The following is a 22,323-nucleotide window of genomic DNA, read 5'->3' as shown; positions in this document are numbered from 1 at the left end:
CCATGTTATCATAGATCCAAAAAGACAATAGACAGGTTCAGTTAAGGTAAAAATTGACCTTTGTTCAGGAAAAATACTGGTCTAGCATGTGACTACCTGCCTAGCACAAGACTACCTGCCATGAACTGCTTTAGTTAAAAAATTTTAAATTCAGACCATCCTTTGTGGTTACTTTCAGTCTCTGAGTATGTAATACTGCCATGCAGGCCTCCCCTGAGCTTATCAGTTTCCTATGTGGCCCCTTCTCTTCCACACATTATTTCTGGTTGTTACTGTGCAGGTGTTGCTTCCACATGAGATTACGATTTGGATCTGTGGTCTCAGTAAGGTAGAGTGAGGGCCTGAGCAGAACAAAGAGGCAAAAATAGAAAGAAGCTGTTCCTTTTGCTTCCTGCCTGCCTGCTTGATCTGGGGTGAACATTTTTCCTGCCCTTCAACTATGACATGCTCCCTTGACTACTCTGGTTCTCAAGCTTCTAAATTTGGATGAAGTTACACTCCCAGCTGTCCTGGGTCTTCAGCTCGTAGACAGCAGTGCCTGGGACTATTCAAATGCCATAATCACACAAGCCAATTCCTGATAAACAATCTCCTTTATATGTATAAAGGAAATATAGAATATTTGTCATGCAGGAGGTCAAGCCCAAGGACCTCAACTGCTCATTCCAATAAGGTGAAAAAACCACAAGGATGACTGAATGCAGCAGACATAGCCTTTATGACTCACATTACAGGAAGCACCAGTGGGGCAAGATCAGCAAAGTTGAACTGCCCCTCTCTGAGTCTGAGACTTGTTTCAAGGGGATCCCAGACAAAGGGAGCACGTGTCTTGCTCATGACTCTAAACTACAAAACCTCAGTGTGTGCCTGCAAAGAGAAAAGGTCAAGAAGCACTCACACAGGATCAGAAACCTCTCCCAAAAGGAGACGAGGAGGGAATTACAATCCATTCCCAAAGTAGTACACATTCCTTCTGGCCCAGGGCCCCTCACCAGCCTTCCATTGAAAGTGTTTGGAGGACCCGTGTCCAGCACAACCCCACAATATTGTTTCTACTTCTCTGGAGAACCCTGACTAATAGAATATGAAAGAATTCTAAAATTGTGTATTAAATGACACAAATGAACTGTGATAATAATGACTCAGGTGAGCAGTGCAATTTCAAAACATGTGTTGGGACAGTTAAGGGTACAAGGAGAATGCTATAGAGGTGATAATGCACAAAGTCATTCTTAATTCAGTAAGAAAATATCAGATGAGAAGAACCCAGAGTTTAAAAAAAATCTTTGACTGTCTCTACCATCTGAGTTAGTCTGGGTTGTAGCTGTTTCTATTAGAGAAGAAGAGGTTGTTAAATACATACATACACACACACACATACATACATACATACATACATAAAGAGAGTCAACCCTAAATAACTTTCTTTTCTAAGGATCTTAGGATGCGTCTTAGGATCTTGTTGCCATGCCACTACTTCTGGTACCTTTTTGATACAGAGAGATCTGAACAGATCAATAGGGAGGTGTAGGGAAGGGTAAAAAGAGGAAGCTGCCCAAGGCAATGGTAAACAGGATACCACAAAATTGGCTGAAAAGATGAAAGCCTCTAGTGTGCAAGGAATCATAATTCCAGAAGATTTAAAATAAAAGGAGGGCAGAGACTGGCTGTCTGGCTACCTTCCTTGAGTATGCCTAGATGATCCTGCTGCAGTTGCCTTCATTTCCCAAAGAATGATAGAAGGAACTCTGGGTCCAGCCTAGGATCAGGTTGGCCTTTGAGAGGGTGGAGGGTTTATTCTTTGGGCTGTTCTAGAGGGAACAGGCTTGGAGCCTGCCATTCTTCCAAAATGGTGTAGCTTTTGTTATCTTATGTTGTTTTAGTTTATAAACTAATCCTATAGAAATAAGGTAATTAAAAACTAGTACTAATGGGGGAATGATTTAGGAACGCAGGAGTTTAAAGAACTTAGCATTAATTGGTAGGCTTAAGTGACTAATGCATGTAGAAAGCTGTTATTCCAAAACTGTGTCGTTTTTCAATAAAGAGTCCTTTATCAACAAACTTTGCCTCCTCTCCTGGCTGGTGTGGATCATTGGTAGAGTGCCAGCCTGTGAATCAATGGGTCACCAGTTCAATTCCCAGTCTTACAGCACATGCCTGGGTTGCATGCCAGGTCCCCAGTGGGGGGCACATGAGAGGGAAACACATTGATGTTTCTCTCTCTTCCATTGTCCTTTCCTTCCCCTGTCAAAAAAAATATAATAATAATAAGTAAAATCTTTAACAAAAAAAATTTTGTGTCCAAAATTTTGCTTCAAGTGTGGTGGTGGGCAGTAGGACCCCACTTGCTGTCCAATAGCATTTTAAGATTGTTAACAACAATCGGGCATCACATTTTGTTCTATGAAATGTTATAAAGAAGCCCCTTATGGAAATCCTTCCAATGTGCCCTCCTGTTCCTGATCTCTCAGATGAGCTCAGTTTCTGGGTGGCAGATGTCCAAGGAGAAAATGAGCAAGGCTAGTGATGTTTCAGGAAATGCAGTGGATCCCTGAGAATGAACACCGAAATCTTGAAAGACTAGTAACTACAAAAGAAGCTACAGAGCACAAAAGCTATCATACCATTAAAGCTCACAAACCCAGAAAAGACAGTGTGCTAGCAAATTATGTGAACAGCAATGCCAAAATTCTACATCATAGTAATTACAGGTGTTTGAAGCTTTGATGAACTCTGTAACTTTCTCTATTTTCTTTCACAAAGTATCTCTTTCATCCCTGAGCAGGGCCAGGTATAGCTCCCTTGTCCTGCTCGTGCCTGTGCAGAACTGGTCCAGAAGCCTGGGCTGTGGCCCATGGAGACTCCATAGTCTCCTTCTCGAGGGCTTCTTGGCTAGGATTTCTCAGGAAGTTGCCTCTAGGCAAAGATCAATTTTAAGGGTCAGAACTCATTTAGTATAGCCTGGATAGAAAATGGACATGCATAAGTGGATAGCAGTAGGGAGACTGCAAGAGGAGCTTAGGGTTATATTCTCACTAGTAATCATCACACCCACCCCAACTGGCACCCTGAGTTGTAAGTTTCATGAAATCAGGTTGGGACTTTTTCCATGTTGTTGCTTATTGCCTTATATGTATTTGAGCTGTTGCATATAAAGGGTGATAAATAGGTATACAGACATATCACTGTATATGTAGTTTTAACAGAATTGAGCATCTGGGTGACAAATTATGCTTCCATTATACTGTTCCAGCTGCAAACATGATTGCTGTGTCTCATAATGAAATTCAGGTATTCTTCTTGGATTATTAACATTTATATGATTCTCCTTGTATAAACTCTAACCCAAAATTGTTCATATCTTCTGTCCCTTTTGTTAAGGTTTTTCTCAGAATTGTGTTTTATATGACTCCTACCACATTAACCTTTACTACTACACTGCAGCCACTTTAACTTTTGTTTTGTTCCAAGGTTTTCTCAAATGGGAAAATATTAAAAATCCAGAGGACAAAGGGGAAAACATTTCATCAGGTTCCTCACTGAGCAGATGTCATGACAGGAGTAAAAATGCAGAGCCCTTAGGAAGGTTCACTTTTCCCTGTCACACAGAACACAGTGAACTGGAACATGGAGCATGCCAGTATCATCAGCACAGGTAAAAAAGTGTATGTGGTGAGAGGAGTATGGCAGCTTCAGGTTATGAATTTAGGCAAAATTTTGGCCTAAATTTTCAGGTTTCTTGATAGGATCTGACTCTCTCAGTTGAAAATCTAATGCATTATAGGAGAGTTCCAAGATATCAACCAAGGGTGAGGGGTCAGTTCAGAGATTCAAAGGGAAAGGAGTAAAGTGATGGACAGTTGATCTGTGGAAGGACTGGAAAAAGAAAGAATTTTGAACAGAGGAGGGGTAATGGGATAGGGAGCTCTTGTTTTTTTTTAACACTGCAGTCAATACCCCTGTGCTGTGCTTGTCATTCACACACAGTCACACTCTGGGCTCGCTGAAATCTTCAGTTTCAATCATACAATCTCATATAATAGACCTGAAACTACATCACTCTTAGTATCTCTGTTTTAACCACCATGCTCCATATCACCACTGTTCTCTAATGCAAGTATGGGGAAATGCAAAATGGTACAGTCACCTTGAAGAAAATCTGGCAGTTTGTAGAACAAGAGAACCTAAAATCTAGTAATTCAACTTACAGCTAACCATATGCAAAGCAAGTAGAAGTGAAGTTCCATTTCCACTAATAGAAATATATTTTTCAATAAAACAGCCCTCTTAACCTGTAGATCAACATTATAAACATGGCACAAAAGGAAAAAAAAGCAGAGAGAAAAAGAAGAAAGCTAAACCTGAAGGCACAGAGAGTGACACAAGTGCAATAAACAATCAAAATCTACAGTGAAATAGACACCTGGAAGACAAGAAGAGTATTGGAGGTATCTCCTAGTTTTGATTTCTTTTGAAGACACACCTCAGTTGGAAGTAGGCAGACAGTTATAACTTTGCAACATATAGATTTATTAGCTAGAAGAAGAAGACGAAATTTGGCGTTACCACTGCAGTGAGAAAGTGTTAGGAGAACATCTTCAAAACGGAGATCTAGAGGGAGAAATCCGATGTCACACATAAAATCTCTGAACCACACATTTGAGATAGATGACAAGCAGCCCAATTAGGGCTAATGGAACTGATCACAGATACTAGACCCTGCAAAATGCAGGGAAGAATTTAGAATTTGAGTTCAACCAAATTAACCTACTGAAAAAAATAAACAAAAAATAAATATATTCTTCAGAAAGGTAGAATCCAGCATCTCTATAGATCATTAACAATTCCCTAAGGGAATTTTAGAGGTACTCTAATATTCTTCAACATATGAGAAAAGTAGAGGACATGGCCCATATTCAACAGAAAAGATGATCAATGGAGACTAACTCTGAAATAATCCAGATGTATTTAGTAAAAAGAAAAAAAACTTCACAGCATCTATTATATCTGTGGTGAAGGCTATAGAAAAAATATATACTTATAATAATCACCAAATAGAACATGTCCAAAATCAAAAATGATAGCTTTTGTTTTGAATTGATTACTAAAACTACAAAGTACTATCACTCTAAAAACAAATCCAGGGTTGATGCATGAGAAATTCAGAATCATAAAGGAAAGGGTAACTGAAATTTAAAATAGATTAATAGAAATTATCCAATATGAAAATAATAAACAAGTCCTCAACAATCTGTGAGAAATATCATAGTAATAGGCTTAAACCCCAAAACAACTACTAAAATGCAACAATAATAACATATTAGGTAGCTGGTTGAAATGAGAGACACAAATGGTAAAAACTAAATGTTTTTTTCAATACATGCAGAAAAGTGTCACTAGAAATTCAATATTTGGTCATGATAATAATCAGTTAGGAATATCCATCTCATAAAAGAAAAATAAAAGGATCCCACCGTTAACATCATATATAGTGGTCAAATACTGAATACATTCTATCTATGATTGGGAACATTTCAAATAACATGTCAACACTCACCCCTTATATGCATCATCAAATGTAGACCATAGCCTAAGAAGTGAGGGAAGAAAAATAAATAAAACACAAATATTGGAACAAAAGAACTAAAACAGTCTTTATTTGTAGATAATATAAAAGTTTATGTAGAATATAAAAATAAATCCACAGAAACAAACTAAAATTAATAAGTGAATTAAACAAAATAATACGACTCAAAATGAATATTGACCATTATATTTTATAAACTAGCAATTAATAAATAGAAAATTAAATTTATATATTCCTTTAAAATAATGTCTAGAAACAAACTACCCTGAGAAGATAAACACCACCTCACTTTCCATCCCAGGATGACCAGACGTGCCACCTGGTCTGAAAGGGCTCACAGCACTGGGAGGCTTAGCAGAGTTGCTGTACGTTTGATGTAAAAAATAAACTTGTAATTGCATTATGGAGAGATTAGGATTCAGGGTCAATGGATTCCCCATCATAAATCTTGGGCAAAACAGATGATTTTTTGGAATTTGATATAATTGAATATGTATCATGTGACTCTACTCCAGTTGATGCAGACACTGGCCCGCAGTGGATGAAATGAGACATTCACACAGACTACTGAGTCTGGTGGAGGAAAAGGGACAGCATGGCTTTTCTCTCAAGGGAAGCAAAAAGCCACAGCCTCTACCATCCCAGGTCTTTATTGGGTTTCTCTGCCCATTACATGATGGTCCTCATTTACTATGCACTGGTTTGCTTTAGGTGGTTACCTTCTACAGAAAACAAAGGAGCCAATGCTGCTAATTACTTCACAGAAGAGGAATATTTGCAAATGAAAAGGCAAAAGTAGTTGAGCTGGTTACACTCATCCTTGGAAAGTTTAGCATGGTTTTTAGGAAGTTACTTTGCAGTAAATGTTTGCCACTGGGGCCTGGGCCCACACCACACAGGACGGTCTACTATACCAATGGGGATCTCAGGTCCCCATGATTTAGAAACTTCTGGTCATCAATTTATGGTAGCTCTAGATACCACTGCCAGCTAATTTCCCATATAGATGAACCTGCAGGATGAAGCCTGCTCATTACCTGAAATTCTATTGAACCATTACCCTTAAGATTTGTATTTGGAACAAATATCTCCAAATTAATGAGCCAGCACTATCTAACAAGATGAGTGTTTATCATTGTGAAATTCAGAGGTTAGAGAAGGGAAAAACCCTATTGCTGAGATTTACAACACGAGGAAACCCACACTTGATGCCTAATGAACTTTTCATTTGGAGTCCAGAATCTCTCCTTAGGACATTTTCTGAGAACAAGCAATGTGAATGGCCTTCAGCTGGGGCAGTGGGTACTGCTTTGTTTGTTTGTTTCTTTGTTTGTTTGTTTGTTTTTAAAGCTGTCTTAGTGTGAACAACTTTTCCTTTGTGTTTGATAACTCAGGTGCTTTTTCTGTAAGTTGTTTCACATTTGAACTGGAAACCTGGACATTCCAGGGAACACAAAGCCATGAGTATCCTTGGAGAGATACTTGCTGTATAAATCCACAGTGTACAGGTGCTTCTTCATGAGTTAAAGCTTCAGCCATTGTGGCAACAGGATGACAGGAAAGTAGAGGTCAAAGGAACTATAAATAAGAATCAGTTTCCCCCACTGTCTATGAGAGAGGATTGTGTGGCTGTGTGTATGTGTGTTGAGAGAGACAGAGAGAGTGAGGAAGAGAGAGGGAGAGGGAAAGAGAGAGACTGGACATATCTATTATCTGTCTTTGAATCCCTCTCCCACTTCCCACATTTCTTCTAGAAATGAGAACTAAAAAGCTTCTTTTAAGACAGGGATCAGAGCATCCACTAGACAAGTAGCCCATTATTTCTACTTCTCTTGCCTAATAAGTAGGTTGGGAATCATGGGAACTGAAATGCCAAAAATATGATGACAACACCCCGTGCTGCAGGAATACTCACTCCTGTGCTTTTCTCACTCCTGAGGACAAGTTAAGCCTTTCAGCTCCCTGGAAAGAGTGAGGTTAACCAGGAAAAGGAAACATTGACCTTCATATGTCATTGCTGAGGGAGCCCATACAGAGCCTCTGACCCTGCCTCTATCACTGTAAGTCATTCTGGGAATCAACACCTGAAACATGGACATATATCTGGACAAACAGAGAAAAGGCTTTCATTAGAAAAGAGAATTACTATGTAATTAGAAAAGAATGACAAATCAACATATATCTAGTGTATTCACTTAGATTAAAAAAAAAACTATTCCAGTACTTCAAATAAAAGAGAAGGTAGATACAAAACATAAAAGTTTATTTAATAATAAAAAATAATTACTAAATGTACAATAAGTAAAGGTAACTACAGGCAAAATGTTATTAGTAGCTTTGTAGAATGTATTAATTTTGCCTAACTGAAACTTTAAACTTGGTGAACTGCAATGACTTAAAATGTAAGTGGTTACATCCCACATTAAGTGTTTTTTACCACAATAAAAAAGGCAATGTGATTGATAGCAGATATTAAATAGTAAATTCACATAGAATGTTTTGAGAAAAGCAATTATATACAATCTGGAATGCACTGTACACAAGAAAAGTGTAAGTTAAAATATATTAGAAAATTTAAAATATATATATTTTTATGCAAAGAGATGAGATTAAAATGATGTACTTCTTTAATCAAGTTATTCTATTTCAAAGCATTACAAAATCATTACAATTTGAAGTAGATTAATATTAATTTTAACAGTCACTATTTCAAATTACAGAGCGAAAAAATTGACACCAATCTGGACCAGTGTGTATATGCTAGCAAATGAGAAATTGGTGCAAACATTCTATATTTCAATCCCCCTGACCTTCAATTGTTATTCTTAGTATTTTTTTTATTTCTAATGAGGTACTGAATCCAATTTATTTTAATTTGATATAGACCAGTGAGTAGCAATATCAGTATGATTATGAAGTTTCACCAGATTTCAAAGTCAAGGGTCAACTGTGTACAGTGTTCGCTCTACAACGTGTCACATGCATGAGCACCCTGGTCATTAAGTATTCAACGGTACTTATACTGAGCAGCCCCTGCTTTATTAATGGCTATGTGGATTGAACACGACAATCAATATTCTTTGCCCCTAAGATTTTCCCATGATTCTCCAAGCTCCTTCTATAAATCAGCATCTCCTGGGTTTTCCCTTCCACTCCACATCCTAGGGAATTTGGCTCTTACCTTTCCTAAGGAGTTAACAGCAGAAAGGGTACCTGTGCTGGAGAAACACAGATCTGGTTCCAAACTTGGCTCCTCCACTCATTAGCTATAGAATATTTGAACATACCTCTTAAGTTTGTAAATTTTTTAACTCCCTGATAAAGAATTATTTCTTTTACGATGTTTTAAAAAATTAACTTAGATTAAGGTACTCCCTATATATTTATATGTATATACAATAATGTATATAGCCATGTGTTGTATATATATGTGTGTACAAGTATAAATTTACATGGACACATTTTTCCCAGACAAGTACCATCTTTTTTATCCCACTGGGATAAATAATTACTCTTCTACATGTTGATGTGGGTTCTGTGCAGTAGCTGGTCCTCATTTATAATGTGTGCTTTCCTAAGAAAAGTTTGTTCCTTTCCTATCCTGGACAAATCTATTCCTCAACATAATTTGAAACTGCTTTTAAAAGTAAGGAAGAGAAAAGTGCATGGGATGGTCTATAGGGTGTTATACTCAGATGTTTCACTGTAAGAAAAAGTCCTGAAAACCAAAAGCCTGCCCCTAAAAGAATAGCTGTCCTCAAACATGGTTTCCTCTGCTAGACGGGTCTTAGAAACTCATACTTTGCATTTTCTGACCCATTTCCAAGAAAGGGCCTTAACACAGTCCCAGTCTGGGTGTAAAAAGGTCTCTAGCTGAAGACTGGGACTGGACTAGTCTTGACAGCAGAACCTGGAACCTGACAAATGAGGCTGCTACAGAAGTACTTACTGCTCCTCTGAAGAGCACAGACCTGTTGCACAGGTTACCTCAGCTTATGCTTCTCAGTGACATTACAGCAAATATTTACTATAATTGTGCTGGACACATATATAGGAGCTTTACATTCAGGGGAGGTTAGTTTTACACAGCCATCTTCAAGGTTAGGTATAGTTTAAATTACAATTTGTATTTTATGAGAAGAAACAAAAATTTATTGATTGTTACACACCATTTGTGACAAGAGACAGGATTTGAACTAAGAAATTTGGAACATAAAGTTTTTATTCTGGATACATATATTATTTTTGTTTTTAGTTTTTTTTTTTTCTCAGCCCTCTGAACAGCCTGCTGCTGCATGCTGGGCAACACACAGACACACACTCAGATACTCCTTAGTTGATGAGGGTGGGTGGGCTGATTGTGTGTTGTCCTGAGATCATGGTTGGTGGACACTGGTGATTCATGTCTCTTCAGATCAGTGATAAACAAAAATATGGAGAAATGGGAGTTCAGAGATGTTACACCAATACTGCCCTGTCTTTAGGAGGGATTAGATGTCTCTCACTGAGAATACAGAAAATGGTAAATGAGCAAATAAGCTTCCCGTCTAACTTACATTAGAAACTGCAAATCCCCAAAATGACTAAGAGTTCTGAAGAAGGTAGACAGCAAAGAACAGATGGTGTGAATGCAGCAGTGAGTTCAGGGGCAGGAGGTGAGCCCCAGGACAAGTTGCTATGCAGGAGTGGGTGAGGGAAGGAGAGGGCTCAGGAGCCAGGTGGGCACAGGGTCATGGGAACTGGACAGTTCCAAGGATTGAAATATGGATAAGCTGTCTGAGAAAACTGACATTTAGAGAACTTGTAGATGAGTGACCCTTGGTTTGTGACATTAAAAAATGAGACAGTGCCTGCTTCGTAGTCTAGGAAAACCCCAACTCGATGGGGAGGAACAGCCATGTAAAGAGTCAGGACCTTGGGATCTGAGGTGGGAGAGTCCTCAAAGGCAGTGTACTCAGATTCATTCTGTAAGCCTATAACCCAGAAGCCATTTTCAGGTCTGAACCTGGAGTAAGCATTTGAATCATTTACATTTGGGTTAAAAACAAACCCAGAGCTTTTTTTTCTGTTGAGGTTACTTGCTGTACTGTATACCCCCAGGATCCAGGCAATCTTCCCAGACACATCAACTTCCCAGTAATATTTCCCCGAAGAGAAATGTTGGTTGCCCACAACATCAAAAGCAGAAAAATTACATGGATTACATGGATATACATTACTAGACATAGAATGTTGCCCAACTGTCACTTGTCTCTGATCCGCAGAAATCACAACATTCGAAACAGCATCGAGTGGATTCAGCATCAAGTCCACTGTAGGGAAAATAACACAGTCAGGTGAGTTACATAGGGCAGGTGTGTCTTGTGACACTGTGGAGAGGAATATTGGGAACTGACTGGGAGGAAAATGAGTTAATGGGACAGTGTTGGATAGATTACTTTAGAACTGTTATAGGTATGCCTGTTTTGGAGGAATACACGTAACTAAGATTATGGCATTTAGAAGCACCAACACTTCTAAAAAGAGGTCAGAACATGGTGATTTGAAGAACTTGTGGCTTCTTACCCCAGTAGCTTTGGACTTCTGTCAGCTCTGAAATGACAAAAGTTTCAGTGATGTTGTTAGAAGCAAAGGCAGAAACACAGTACCTGTCTTTTCACTAGAGTGGGAACAGAAGAGGGGAGTTCTTTGAGGCTGTCAAACGGAGAAGGAGAAGACACCTCTCCCTTCCACCTTAGATATGTTTACATCTTCTGCACTGGGTATTTATCTCTTCTTTCAGGACTACTTCTTCTTTATCATATGTAAATAACACCCACTCCCCAATTTTGTTCTTATACTATGAGAATGCCCCCCCACACACACCCTTTCCCTGGATCTCCTCACCTTTAAACATTTGCAGCATCCCAGTGAGATCTGAAAATCGGAATGCACTCTTCGCTTTGTTGGAAACAATTTTTGGCTTGTTCAAGGTGTCAATCTCAGTCCTAAAGAAGAAAAGAATTGATTGCTCACACTTTTGACTTTGTGTCTCTCCAAGACCAAGTCTCCTTCACCTGTCCCTCCAATGATGCATCCTCACTCAACTCTGTTCCCCTGAAGAACCTCAGGGAGGGAGAAGTGAGAGCCCTATTACTGCAGCAAGAAGAAATGTCTTCATACCTGCCTTTCCATTTACCCTCTGAGTGACTTTGGGAAGGACTTCTTCTCATGAAGCCTATGTTCTTCCTTCTAAAATAGAAGAATTAACTCCTTACTCTTTACCTCTTAAAAACAATATGGTATTAGATGAAATAATGGTATCTTCAAAAGTTCTTTGGTGCTTTAAAAAAAGAATATTTGATATAAAAAGAAGTCACTGCTACATCATTTGGTCCTCTAGGAAGAAGTCAGAAATATGGGTTTCCAGGTAAATAGTGGGAAAGCTCTAGAACTAAGCTACTGAAAATTTTAGGTTATCAAGTATGGGGCTTCTGCATCTGAAGGCTGAAGGTCTCCTAAACCTGTTATCTCAGTATAGATGCTGAGAATGACATATGAGGTCACATTCTCTTGGGAAACATTACAAATATTTGGGAAACAAGAAGCTATAACATGGCTTCTTGATGAAATTAATAGTGATCTGAATTTCATGTGTTTGATGCTTGCCAAATAGGTAGGCAATTTCAGACAAATAAAACAATTTTTCCCTATAACATGCTAAAGTGTTTAAGCAATAAGAGGTTAATTATTGGCACTAGGACTAAAGTCATTATTCCCCAAGACTTGAGGACAGGATCCTCCCTGAGACAAGATAGGCACCTATGAAGTATACAAATAAACAGAGGCAAAAACCACGGTCTTCTAAAAGGAGTGAACTCATTGAATACTGATACTGTAACCCCTTATTTCCCATGCTTCTATTCACACAAACTCTGTGACTTCCCACAATACACATTCCTGTTATCAGCAATTTGAAACCATGTAATACCCAAATTTTTTAAAATTATGATTGATTCAAGATTACCCTTACTGTTATAGTTCCATTATCACACAAAAAAAGGACCATGCCTGGTCTGGTACACATACCTTCTTAAGACGTTAATCACATCCTGGGGAGAAGAGAGAATACTTAAGTCAAGTGTAAAGTTTCCAGATTTAGAAGATAACCTGGCTAGTTAAAATTTAATTTTGGACAAATTCCAAATATGTCTTAGTACAATCATCACCTCTGCAATATTTAGGATACTCTTCTGTTAAAATATGATGTACTGTTTATCTGAAATTCAAATTTAGCTAAATGTTCCTTATTTTTCTGGCAAATCTTGAAGGAGAAATAAGCCCTCCTACCTTACAAAGTTTTACTTACCTTTCTCCTCACACCCCTAGCATACCTTGATATGATGTGAATAAGAAGATGGTCAAAATAAATAAATGGGGACAAACTATAAAGATAACACCCAGACCAAGCCTCCTAAGGACTCATGTGAGGATGTTAGAAAGACGCTTCAAGGGTCTGGAGATGTAATATATTAAAAAGGAAGAGAGTCACCCTATAGTTTTTTAATGCACCTTCATGAGAAGACCTTCTTAAATCATTATACTTTTATTTATTATAGTGACAAATAAAGGTAAAATCTTCTATTTGTCAGACATCATTTAGGCTCTGGGAATCAAAAATGAATAACTAATAATTACACTGTTCAGGAAGTATATTCTCTTTTGCTGCAGGAACAAACTAGCACCTCAAACAAATGTTCCTCTGGCCTCCCTCCACTCACTCCATGTACCTCCTAAACACTACCTGAAAGGAATCTCATCAAGTTTTATGTATGAAGCAGGCCATGGGAACCAGCAGCAGAGGTCTAAAATGTAATTGTTTTCCAACTGTTTACATTCCATTCATTGTCCAGATCAATATCCTCTTCATCACTGACTTAAAAAGTATATCTTACCAGGAATTTTAATACCATATTAAGCCAATTCAGTCCATATGGTCAGCTTCTAGTAGCTATCTTCTTTTCCCCATTTTAACATAATTGGCCTTATTTTTTAATGGAAATACACCAATATATTTGGCTTCTCCCTCTTCAATCTAAACCCTTTATACCAACAAAGCATTGACTACACATCCTCAAAAAATGTTACTCTCTGCATTGTCTTTTGTTGTTATTGTATATATGAAAAAACAGCTAAAACTGGCTTAAATTCAAAATAAAAAAGAGAAACTGAGAAAGCAGGTATCACTTTGGTAATAGCTAGATTTTTAGGAAAAATCTTGTCATCAGCATCTGTTTTTTTCTTCTCAAAATCTTATTTTCTACCTACTATATGAACTTTCTTTTCATAATCTATGTGGTGTCAACATAAATATCCTAGTTTAAATGATAATTCATGATATATCACCTAGCATAAAAGAGAATTTCTCTTTCTAGACATAACCCTAATATTCTAAGCATACAAATCATTTCCTTGAAATGGATCCGATACATAACTTAAAATAATTACTGCAACATTGGTAAACCTATAGGAATTACATATGTTGATTTACATAGAATTAAGAGACACATATATTTCTAATGCTACTAATTTTATCAGCACTAGTCAACTATGTGGAGTGAGGGTAGAGATGGTTCCTCGAAAGGTAATTGAGAGATGGTTTTTAAAAAAGTACTGAACTATGGTTGAACAACCAACTGTTCTATACAGTCCATCCCTTAGCTGACACCATCTCCTCACCCTATAAAAATCCCACAAGGGTTTTAATAAAAATTAACAAGATATTAAAAATTTGATGGCCCCAGGACAGTGTTTCTCAGCTTTGACACTACTTGGATTATGCCCTGATAAATCTTTGCAGTGGTGCCTGCCTTGTGCTTTGTATGTGAATTGGCAGCATTTCTGGCCTCTACCCATTCAATGGTAGTAAAATTCTCCAAATGGTCCCTGCTGCAGAGGTGTTTAAATGGTCTCCAGAGAGAACTGACTTAGCATAGAATTGTTTTACCATAGAACTAAATAGGATTACCCTACCCTATTTCAAAATTTTTTATGAAACCATAGTAATCAAAAGCTTAGAGTGTCAGTGCAAAGATAAATGTAGACATTTTGTAAGACAGTGATAATCCAGAAATATATCCTTATGTTACAGGGTGCAGACAAGAGGGGGGACCCCAAATAGGCATTTGAGATGGGGTCCAGAACTCAAGGTGTCCAGGAGATTTTAGAATGTTCTCACCCCCCCCCCGCCCCAGGGTGTGAGTTGGGGGAAGGGACAAATGGAGCAGGGCCTTTGAGAGCTGTTTCGCATAGCAACAGTCTTGCAGCTAACCTCTGGGGTGGTCATTTAACATATCTATAGCCTTTGGCTGGTCGCTTAAATATGTTAAATAGCTGTGGCCATACTCTGAGCCAGGGGAATGGAAGTAACTACCCCACCAAGACGTGACTGGGGGGCAGGTACCCTGTGTTACAGCATCTACGTGGAAGCTTGGAGATGATTGGCTCCACGACATGGGGTCACACCTGCCCAGACTCATGATGGCAGTCCAGTAAAGCTGGAAGGATACGAGTTCTGGCATGTGAAGCCGAGTGTGGGAGGAGTCGGAAATGGGGCTGCAGAGGAAGACTGGCAGGGGGATTTAAACCCAGAGGTGGCAGCCCTGAGAGGGAGAACCATGCAGCTGTGGAAGTTCAGAGAAGATCACAACTATTGAGGAGAGAGAACCACACAGCTTTAGCAGAGTGGAAACTTCGCACAGCCCTGCAAGAGAGAATCACCATGCGGCTTTAGCAGAGAACCGCCACTCAGCTTTGGCAGAGTGGCGACCCCTGCCCCCCTTGCAGCCATTGCACAGGGGGAGAAGCACGCGGTTTTGGCTGAGTGGGGACTCCTGTGGCCCTGGAAGAGAGGACCATGTGCCTTTGCCTGAGTGGGGACCCCCGCAGCTTTAGAATGGGGAACCACCACCTGGTTTTAGCAGAGATCCCGGAGACTCAGCTGAGGGTGCCAGGAACCCAGGGAGGTCTCCCAGTTGAGATGGAGTACTAACTGCGAATAACCAGAGGACTGCCTGAGCCATGGACTTCTATTTCCTTTCCTGAGATACGGTACTCTGAACTGGGCAAAGGGGGGAAGGAAGGACTGTGTCTGTTTGTGGGTGTTTTAAAGGGACTTTAGGGTTTTTGATAAAGACATTAGGTCACTACTTTAAGTTTGTATAGCATTAAATAAACATTTCCTTTCCTTTTCACGAATCTCTGGCATTGAGAGACATCTTTCCTCTGGCGGCGGACATAATGGACCTGGGGGATTCTTTGAGTAATAGTATATCGTCCCAGGCTCCCCCTTGTTGTGCTCTGTAACACTTATATTCCAAACAAATTGATTTTTGGCAGAAATAATTCAGGGAGAAAGGAAAGTCTTTTCAATAAATGTTGAACTGAATTTCTTTGTGGCCCAATATCATGGATAGAACTGGAGAATATTATGTTAAGTTAAATAAGTCAGTCAGTGAAAGGCAAATACCATATGATCTCACTTATAAAAGGAATCTAATGACCAAAATAAGCTAACAAGAAAAAGAGAATAACAGACACCACTGGAAGCAGCCAGAGGGGTAGGATGAGGGATAATGGTGGAAAGAACAGAAGAGACTGGTCAAAGAACATGTATGAATGACACATGGACATGGACAATGGTGTGGGGATTGACTGTGGGAGTGGGGGGTGGGCTGGATGGGGGAGGGCAAAGGGCAAAAAATTGAAAAAACTGTAATAGAATAACAAAAATAATAAGTAAAAAAAAGAATCTCAATATATTTATTAAGAAACTTAGGATTACATACTTACAGTGGGTGATTTCATGTGTAATTTATACCTTAAGAAATGTGTTTTTTAAGACAGAAGTGAAAATTCAGCTGACAGAAATTAATTACTCTAGTATTGGAACCAAAGTTAAGTAATTCTTGTTCAACACAGGTCAGAATGGCCATCATAAACAAATCAACATAAAATTAGTGCAGGAGAGGTTGTGGAGAAAATGGAACCCTAGTGTACTGTTGGTGGGAATGCAGACTGGTGCAGCCACTGTGGAAAACAGTATGGAATTTCCTCAAAAAACTAAAAATGGAACTGCCTTTTGATCTGGTAATTCCTCTGCTGGGAGTATACTCTAAGAATCCTGAAACACAAATTCAAAGAACCTATGCACCCCAATGTTTACAGCAATGCAATTTACAATAACCAAGTGCTGGAAACAGCCTACATGCTGATCATGCTGATCAGTAAATGAGCAGATCAAAAACTTGTGGTATATTTACACAATGGAATGTCATGCAACAGAAAGAGAGTAGGAAATCCTACCCTTTACAACAGTATGGATGAAATTGGAGAGCATTACACTAAGTGAAATAAGCCAGGCAGTAAGAGACAAATACCATATCTCACCTATAAGTGGAATTTAATCAACAAAACAAAAAAGCTAACAAAATAAAAGCAGAGAAATGGAAATAAAGAATAAACTGACAGTAACCAGATGGGAGAGGCGAGGGAGAAAATGGGGAAAAGGTCAAGTCAAGGAACATGTATAAAGGACCCATGGACAAAGTCAATAGGAGGAGGAGGTCTGAATGTAGGAGGTGGGGGTGGGTAGCAAGGGGGAGAGTAAAGGGGGAAAATGAGGACAACTGTAATTGAATGACAACAAAAAAGAAGAAATCCCTATCCAGCTAGCAAAGGAAAATGGCAAGAAGTCAATCACAGAAAATCTCAATTTCCTAAGAATCTCCATACATTTCATAGTTTAAGATCATAGTCATGCAGTTAATTTCATGAAAAAGATTAAACCATTTATATTAGGTACCATTTATATTAGGTACCATCCCTTTATCAAGTCTCTATAGGTTCCCCTAATCTTTCCCTAGACAGTGCAAATACACACACACACACACACACACACATACACACAAAGCATACATATGTGCTCATACCTTACCCAGGTACTAGTCTATCATTACATCTGCCATTCCTTAAAACAACAAAATCTAACACAAAAGAGATGTGAGTTCTTCGACTAAGCTCAGTGAAGAAATGCCTTACAAATGCTAGATCACAGATAACAGAAGCCTATAGACTCTTCTCTCAAATTTTGCCCAACCCTTTATAAATAATAGCACTGGGAATTTCTCTTGTAATTTGTATACTGAATTTCCCACTGACCCTCATTATGAATGACAGAGAAGGAGCACTAGGGGTTAATGGAACCTTTTAATGAGAGAGAAGGTGCAGGGACCCAGAAGGAAAAGAAAGTTAATCTCTGTGTTTCCTCAGAATCTTCTATATGGGAGCTCCATCCCAACTCTTACCTGAGGCATGTCTATAGCCTCTACAGATTCAGGCATATGAGGCTGGAGATCTGAGGTGAGCTCATTCACATTCACTTCATCTTCCTCCAGCTTTTGCAGCTCCCTCTGCTCCTCTTTGTCCAGGATGCCTCTCATTTGCTCAAACCCTTGCAGAATCCTCTCTCTCTCTGTCTGTATAAGTTTCTTTGGGGATGAGAAGAGAAAGAAGCAGTCAATCTTTCATGAGCCTTGGGAGCAAGACAAGAAATATTTTCCTCAGGCACTTAGGAGGTAAAAGGGAAATAGGCGATTCCTGGGAAAATCATTTTTCCTACTATTTTCCCTTAAGCTCCACCTAGAGTAATTCATTCTAGTCTACTTTTTCAAGGCCCACCAGGGGACACAATGTGCTACCTGGTTGAGGCTTGGATTATAGACACCTGTCCTGGGTAATTATGCCATACTGTATATGAAACTCCTCTACCCATATCTGCAAAACAGGGAATCCTGGACCTCAGTTAATGAGTTCTCTGGAAGTATCAGAGCCTCAAACTTGGTGACAGAAGTGGATCATGGGATTCGTGAATAATTTTTGCATTGCTTCCCTCTAGGTGTTTTCCTCCAAAATGGTTACTTTCACTTGTGACAGGTCTACTCTGTAGCCCCCAGCACTTAATAGGGAAGGAATTGACTGAGGACTAATCAAATGTCTTCTGGACTCATTAATTGTGAGGTACCAAGGAGTAAGGGGCCTCCTTGTAATTGGACCAAGATGCTGACCACTTTCCTGTCTTAGAACTCCCTAAGGAATAATGTCTTCCTACCACCCAGGTAATTCTCTCTTCATTGATGTCAGCTTCCAATTGCTCAGCTTCCTGCTGCTCCTGTGACAGCTTCTTCAGAGCTTCCTGGAGCTTCTCCTGTCAGAAAGAAATCACCAAAGTCAAGCTATGAGCTTTCTTTGAACCTGGATTAAGGATAAGTGGAGAAGAAATCAGGAACATCTCAGAAGAGACTAAAGTTTCAGAAATGAAATTGGCAATTAGAACTAAAAATGTAGACAGAAATCTGAGCAATACGAGTTACAACTCTATCCAGAGTAACTTGTATTTCTCTTTTCCTAGAGGAAGACCTGATCCTGCAGCAAGTAAAGTCCTTTCCTCTTATGGACACTTTTCTCTCCTATAAGCAAATGTTCCTAAAAATCCCATCTGCTCACAGGGGCAATCAGAACTTATCTTAGGAAGCAACTCTCAGTCATATAACTTCTCTTTGCTAAGATTGTGTAGTCTACATTTATTCTTCAAGAAAATGAGAGAATGCACAGAAATGTTCTTTAAGCCTCAGAAGCTGAGCCAAGGGTATGAAAACAGAATGCAGGGCTAGTTCTGTGATGATAAGGGGAACGAATAGGATTAAAAAGTAAAGATTTCGCTTCAGGTATTATGCAACATTTCCCCTCCCTGGAGCTTACCTGATATTCCTTGACCACCTCCACGATGGGAGACATTTGGTGACCTTGGTGCTCCTGGACACAAAGCCTGCAAATAGCCTTCTCATCATCCTTACAGAAAATATCATAATTTTCCCCATGGTGTTCACAGAGATCTCTCCTCCTTGGCTTGTGTGAATTCAGATCCACACCCCTGAATTTATTCACTCTCTCTGCCAGCTGCCAATTAAACTGGAGGTTCCAAGGCTGGTATCTGCTCTGGCAAACAGGACAACAGCATTCCAATCCTAGGGGACTCCCTGATTCACTCTCTGCAGTGATACAGGCTTGGCAGAAGCTGTGGCCACAGTCCAAGCTCATGGGTTCTGTCAGGAGCTCCTGGCAGATAGGGCAGGTCACTGCATTTATGCTCTCTTGTGATGAAAAATCCATGACCAACCTCTTCTGACTTTTTCCTGTCCTGACTCCAGAGGCTCTTCTTGCTCATAAGCTCCTGCGGGGCTGGTGATACCAAAGGGGGCAGGAAAAGAACAGCAGGAAGAGAAAGGACACTGATGTGCAGAGATTTAGAACAAGACAAAACACTGATATTCAGTTAGGAAAGGAAAAGAGAGAGAGAAGAAGGGTAGGTCAGTGACAGAATAAAAAGGGTACTTGGTAAATACTTTCAAACATTTTACTCTTAGTTCATGTCACATTACACTTTTCGTCCTTTTGAGGCAATGATGGATTGCTATTTTCTGTTTCTATTGGATAGAAGGACAAATTGAGCCCCTTCCTACCAAGAGCTTTGTGCCTTCCCATCATGAATCTTATCTAGTTTTCCCCTCCCCAAACACATTCATGTTAAATACACTAATGTTACTGTAGCCTGCAAGGTTTTTATACTTCCTCTTCTCTCTTTGTGGAATGATCCTAAACCTATCACTTGTATGACTTATTTTATTTTGGCTATTGTATGGAGTTATATTTACATCACATGTTTTTTTTAAGAGTACAATAATTCCTAGTAAATTTATGGAATGGTATTAGTATAACTATCACCAAATCCCAAATTTTACAGCATATTTATGTTTTGAAATCAAAGCTAATGCCATTAGCAGTCATCCCCATTCTGACCCAGAGTCTCAGGCTACCATTAATCTCCCCTGTGATTTTACAGATTTACTTTTACTGGAAAATTCATAACACTGGGATCATATGGTCTTGTAAGTTGGAATTCTTCCACTTTGAATGTGTCATTGAGATTCATCTCTCCTGCCTTTCTTTTCTATACAAAATATATATATATAATACTAAATTTAAAAAACCCACTGCTATCTCAGAGATTTTGTACTTGTTGCCTCTGCATGGCATGATCTTCTCTCTGATGTCTGCATGCCTTCTTTTTACATTTTATTCAGTCTCCGTCCTATATGGCCTTTTATCAGAAGGGCCTGCTCCAGTGTATCTACAGCAAAACTGTCAATACTAGCACTTGCTGTAAATTTCCTCTATTTTTCTTATTTTACTATAAAATATGTAACATCTTTCTTTAACTGTTTACTTTTTCTTCTTAAAAATGAATTCATGCATATATTGAGCACCATTCTGTCCACTGATGTGTCCTCCATACCTAGAAGAGTGCATCACACAGGAACACAATGTTTGATGAATATAGAAAACCAGAAGCTCCCCATCTCTCCATGGAAGATTAGAACTTTTGAATCAGCTCTTCACTTTTATACCATAATCAGCAGTTCTCTAATACCTGAGAATTGTTTCCTTGCTAACATACCTGTCTCTCACAGAGCATCCCCATACCCTCAAACCATTCCCCAGAGAAACCTACAGAAACAGCAAAGACCACAATAGAGAGGCCATTTTATTACTAACAGTTTCATAACGAGTTGTAATTTAGAAATTACCTTGACCTATTTATTTCTTATATGAAATTTTTGAAAAATGAGTACTCCCTTCTTGGTTAAGGTATACACAAAACAGTTGCAAAATCAATAGGAGAATATAAAAGTATGGCATAAGGAATATAGTCCATACTATGGTAAAAACTATGTATGGTGCCAGGTGGGTACTTGAAATATCAGTGTGGGAGCGATCGCTCTATAAACTATATGACTGTCTAAGAACTATCCTGTAAATCTGAAATTAATACAGAATTATACTGAATGTTGACTGTAATTAAAATTTCAATTAAAACAACATAAAAATTTAAATTTAAATATTAAAAGAATATTCATTAGATGTGTGTATATAATAAATGACTTGTAGAGTTCAAGGCCATTCTTTTAAAATAGGTAGAGGTGTTGAAAAATGTGCCATGCCCAATAATACCATTCAGTGTTCCCTCCACTACTGCACAGATCAAATAGAGGTAGAGGTTGCATGAACTAGATTCATACCCAGTGCTATCAGGGTGTAGAAAGAAAGAGAATAAAACCAGGTAGTTCTGAGGAGTCCTGTGTTTGTAGATTTTGGGTCTATAACTTGTCCAGGGCTTAAGGCTATGTGTCAAGAGTCACATAAATGTGTGTGTGTTTTAGGGAGGAAGAGGTGTGTATACTCAGAATCACACATACAACAGAGACCTGAGGAACACAAATTCCAATGAGGCATCTGTCAGGAGAGGGAAGACTCAATATGTAAGGATGCCATGTCCTGGAGAAATAAACTGTGTCCTCTTCCAAGCACATTAATTGCTATTATGAGTTGAATTGTGTCCTTTGAAAAGATGTTGAATTCTAACCCCCAGAATGTTGGAGTGTAACTTTGTTTGGAAATTGTGACTTTGCAGGTGTTCATGTTAAAATGACATCATTAGGATATGTGTTCATCCAACATGACTGTGTCCTTATAAACAGGGGAAATTTGTATACAGATAAACATACATGCATAGAGAATGCCCTGTGAAGACAAAAGCGGAGATCAGGGTGATTCACTAGACAAGAAGGAATGCCAGT

The 22,323-nt window shown here is 38.9% G+C and overlaps 2 protein-coding genes across 13 annotated transcripts in view; both read right to left on the bottom strand.

Annotated features, from left to right (window-relative positions):
* The window catches only part of LOC114499955 (E3 ubiquitin-protein ligase TRIM22-like), a 147,826-nt gene that overhangs the window by 38,849 nt on the left and 86,654 nt on the right, over window positions 1–22,323 (bottom strand). The gene's annotated exons all lie outside the window — the stretch shown is intronic.
* Window positions 6,933–22,323, bottom strand: part of LOC114499954 (E3 ubiquitin-protein ligase TRIM22-like) — a 102,040-nt gene continuing 86,649 nt past the window's right edge. For 2 of the 9 annotated variants that reach the window (XM_036030180.1, XM_036030178.1), the window contains exons 2-8: window positions 19,388–19,867; window positions 18,738–18,833; window positions 17,935–18,117; window positions 12,659–12,681; window positions 11,477–11,577; window positions 11,156–11,182; window positions 6,933–10,902 (exon numbers count right to left, since the gene is read on the bottom strand). In XM_036030180.1, coding sequence (XP_035886073.1) covers window positions 10,298–10,902; window positions 11,156–11,182; window positions 11,477–11,577; window positions 12,659–12,681; window positions 17,935–18,117; window positions 18,738–18,833; window positions 19,388–19,798 — 1,446 coding nt within the window. In that variant the 5' untranslated portion in view covers window positions 19,799–19,867 and the 3' untranslated portion in view covers window positions 6,933–10,297. Of the gene's footprint in view, window positions 10,903–11,155; window positions 11,183–11,476; window positions 11,578–12,658; window positions 12,682–17,934; window positions 18,121–18,737; window positions 18,834–19,387; window positions 19,918–22,323 lie in introns of those variants that run through there. The other 7 variants (XM_036030174.1, XM_036030179.1, XM_036030175.1 and 4 more) reach the window with 6 other exon arrangements.

Source organism: Phyllostomus discolor, chromosome 6 (genome assembly GCF_004126475.2).
Source record: "Phyllostomus discolor isolate MPI-MPIP mPhyDis1 chromosome 6, mPhyDis1.pri.v3, whole genome shotgun sequence".
Lineage (NCBI taxonomy): Eukaryota > Metazoa > Chordata > Mammalia > Chiroptera > Phyllostomidae > Phyllostomus > Phyllostomus discolor.
The sequence above is the reverse complement of the archived record's forward strand: the minus strand, read 5'-3'. Positions and strand labels throughout refer to the sequence as shown.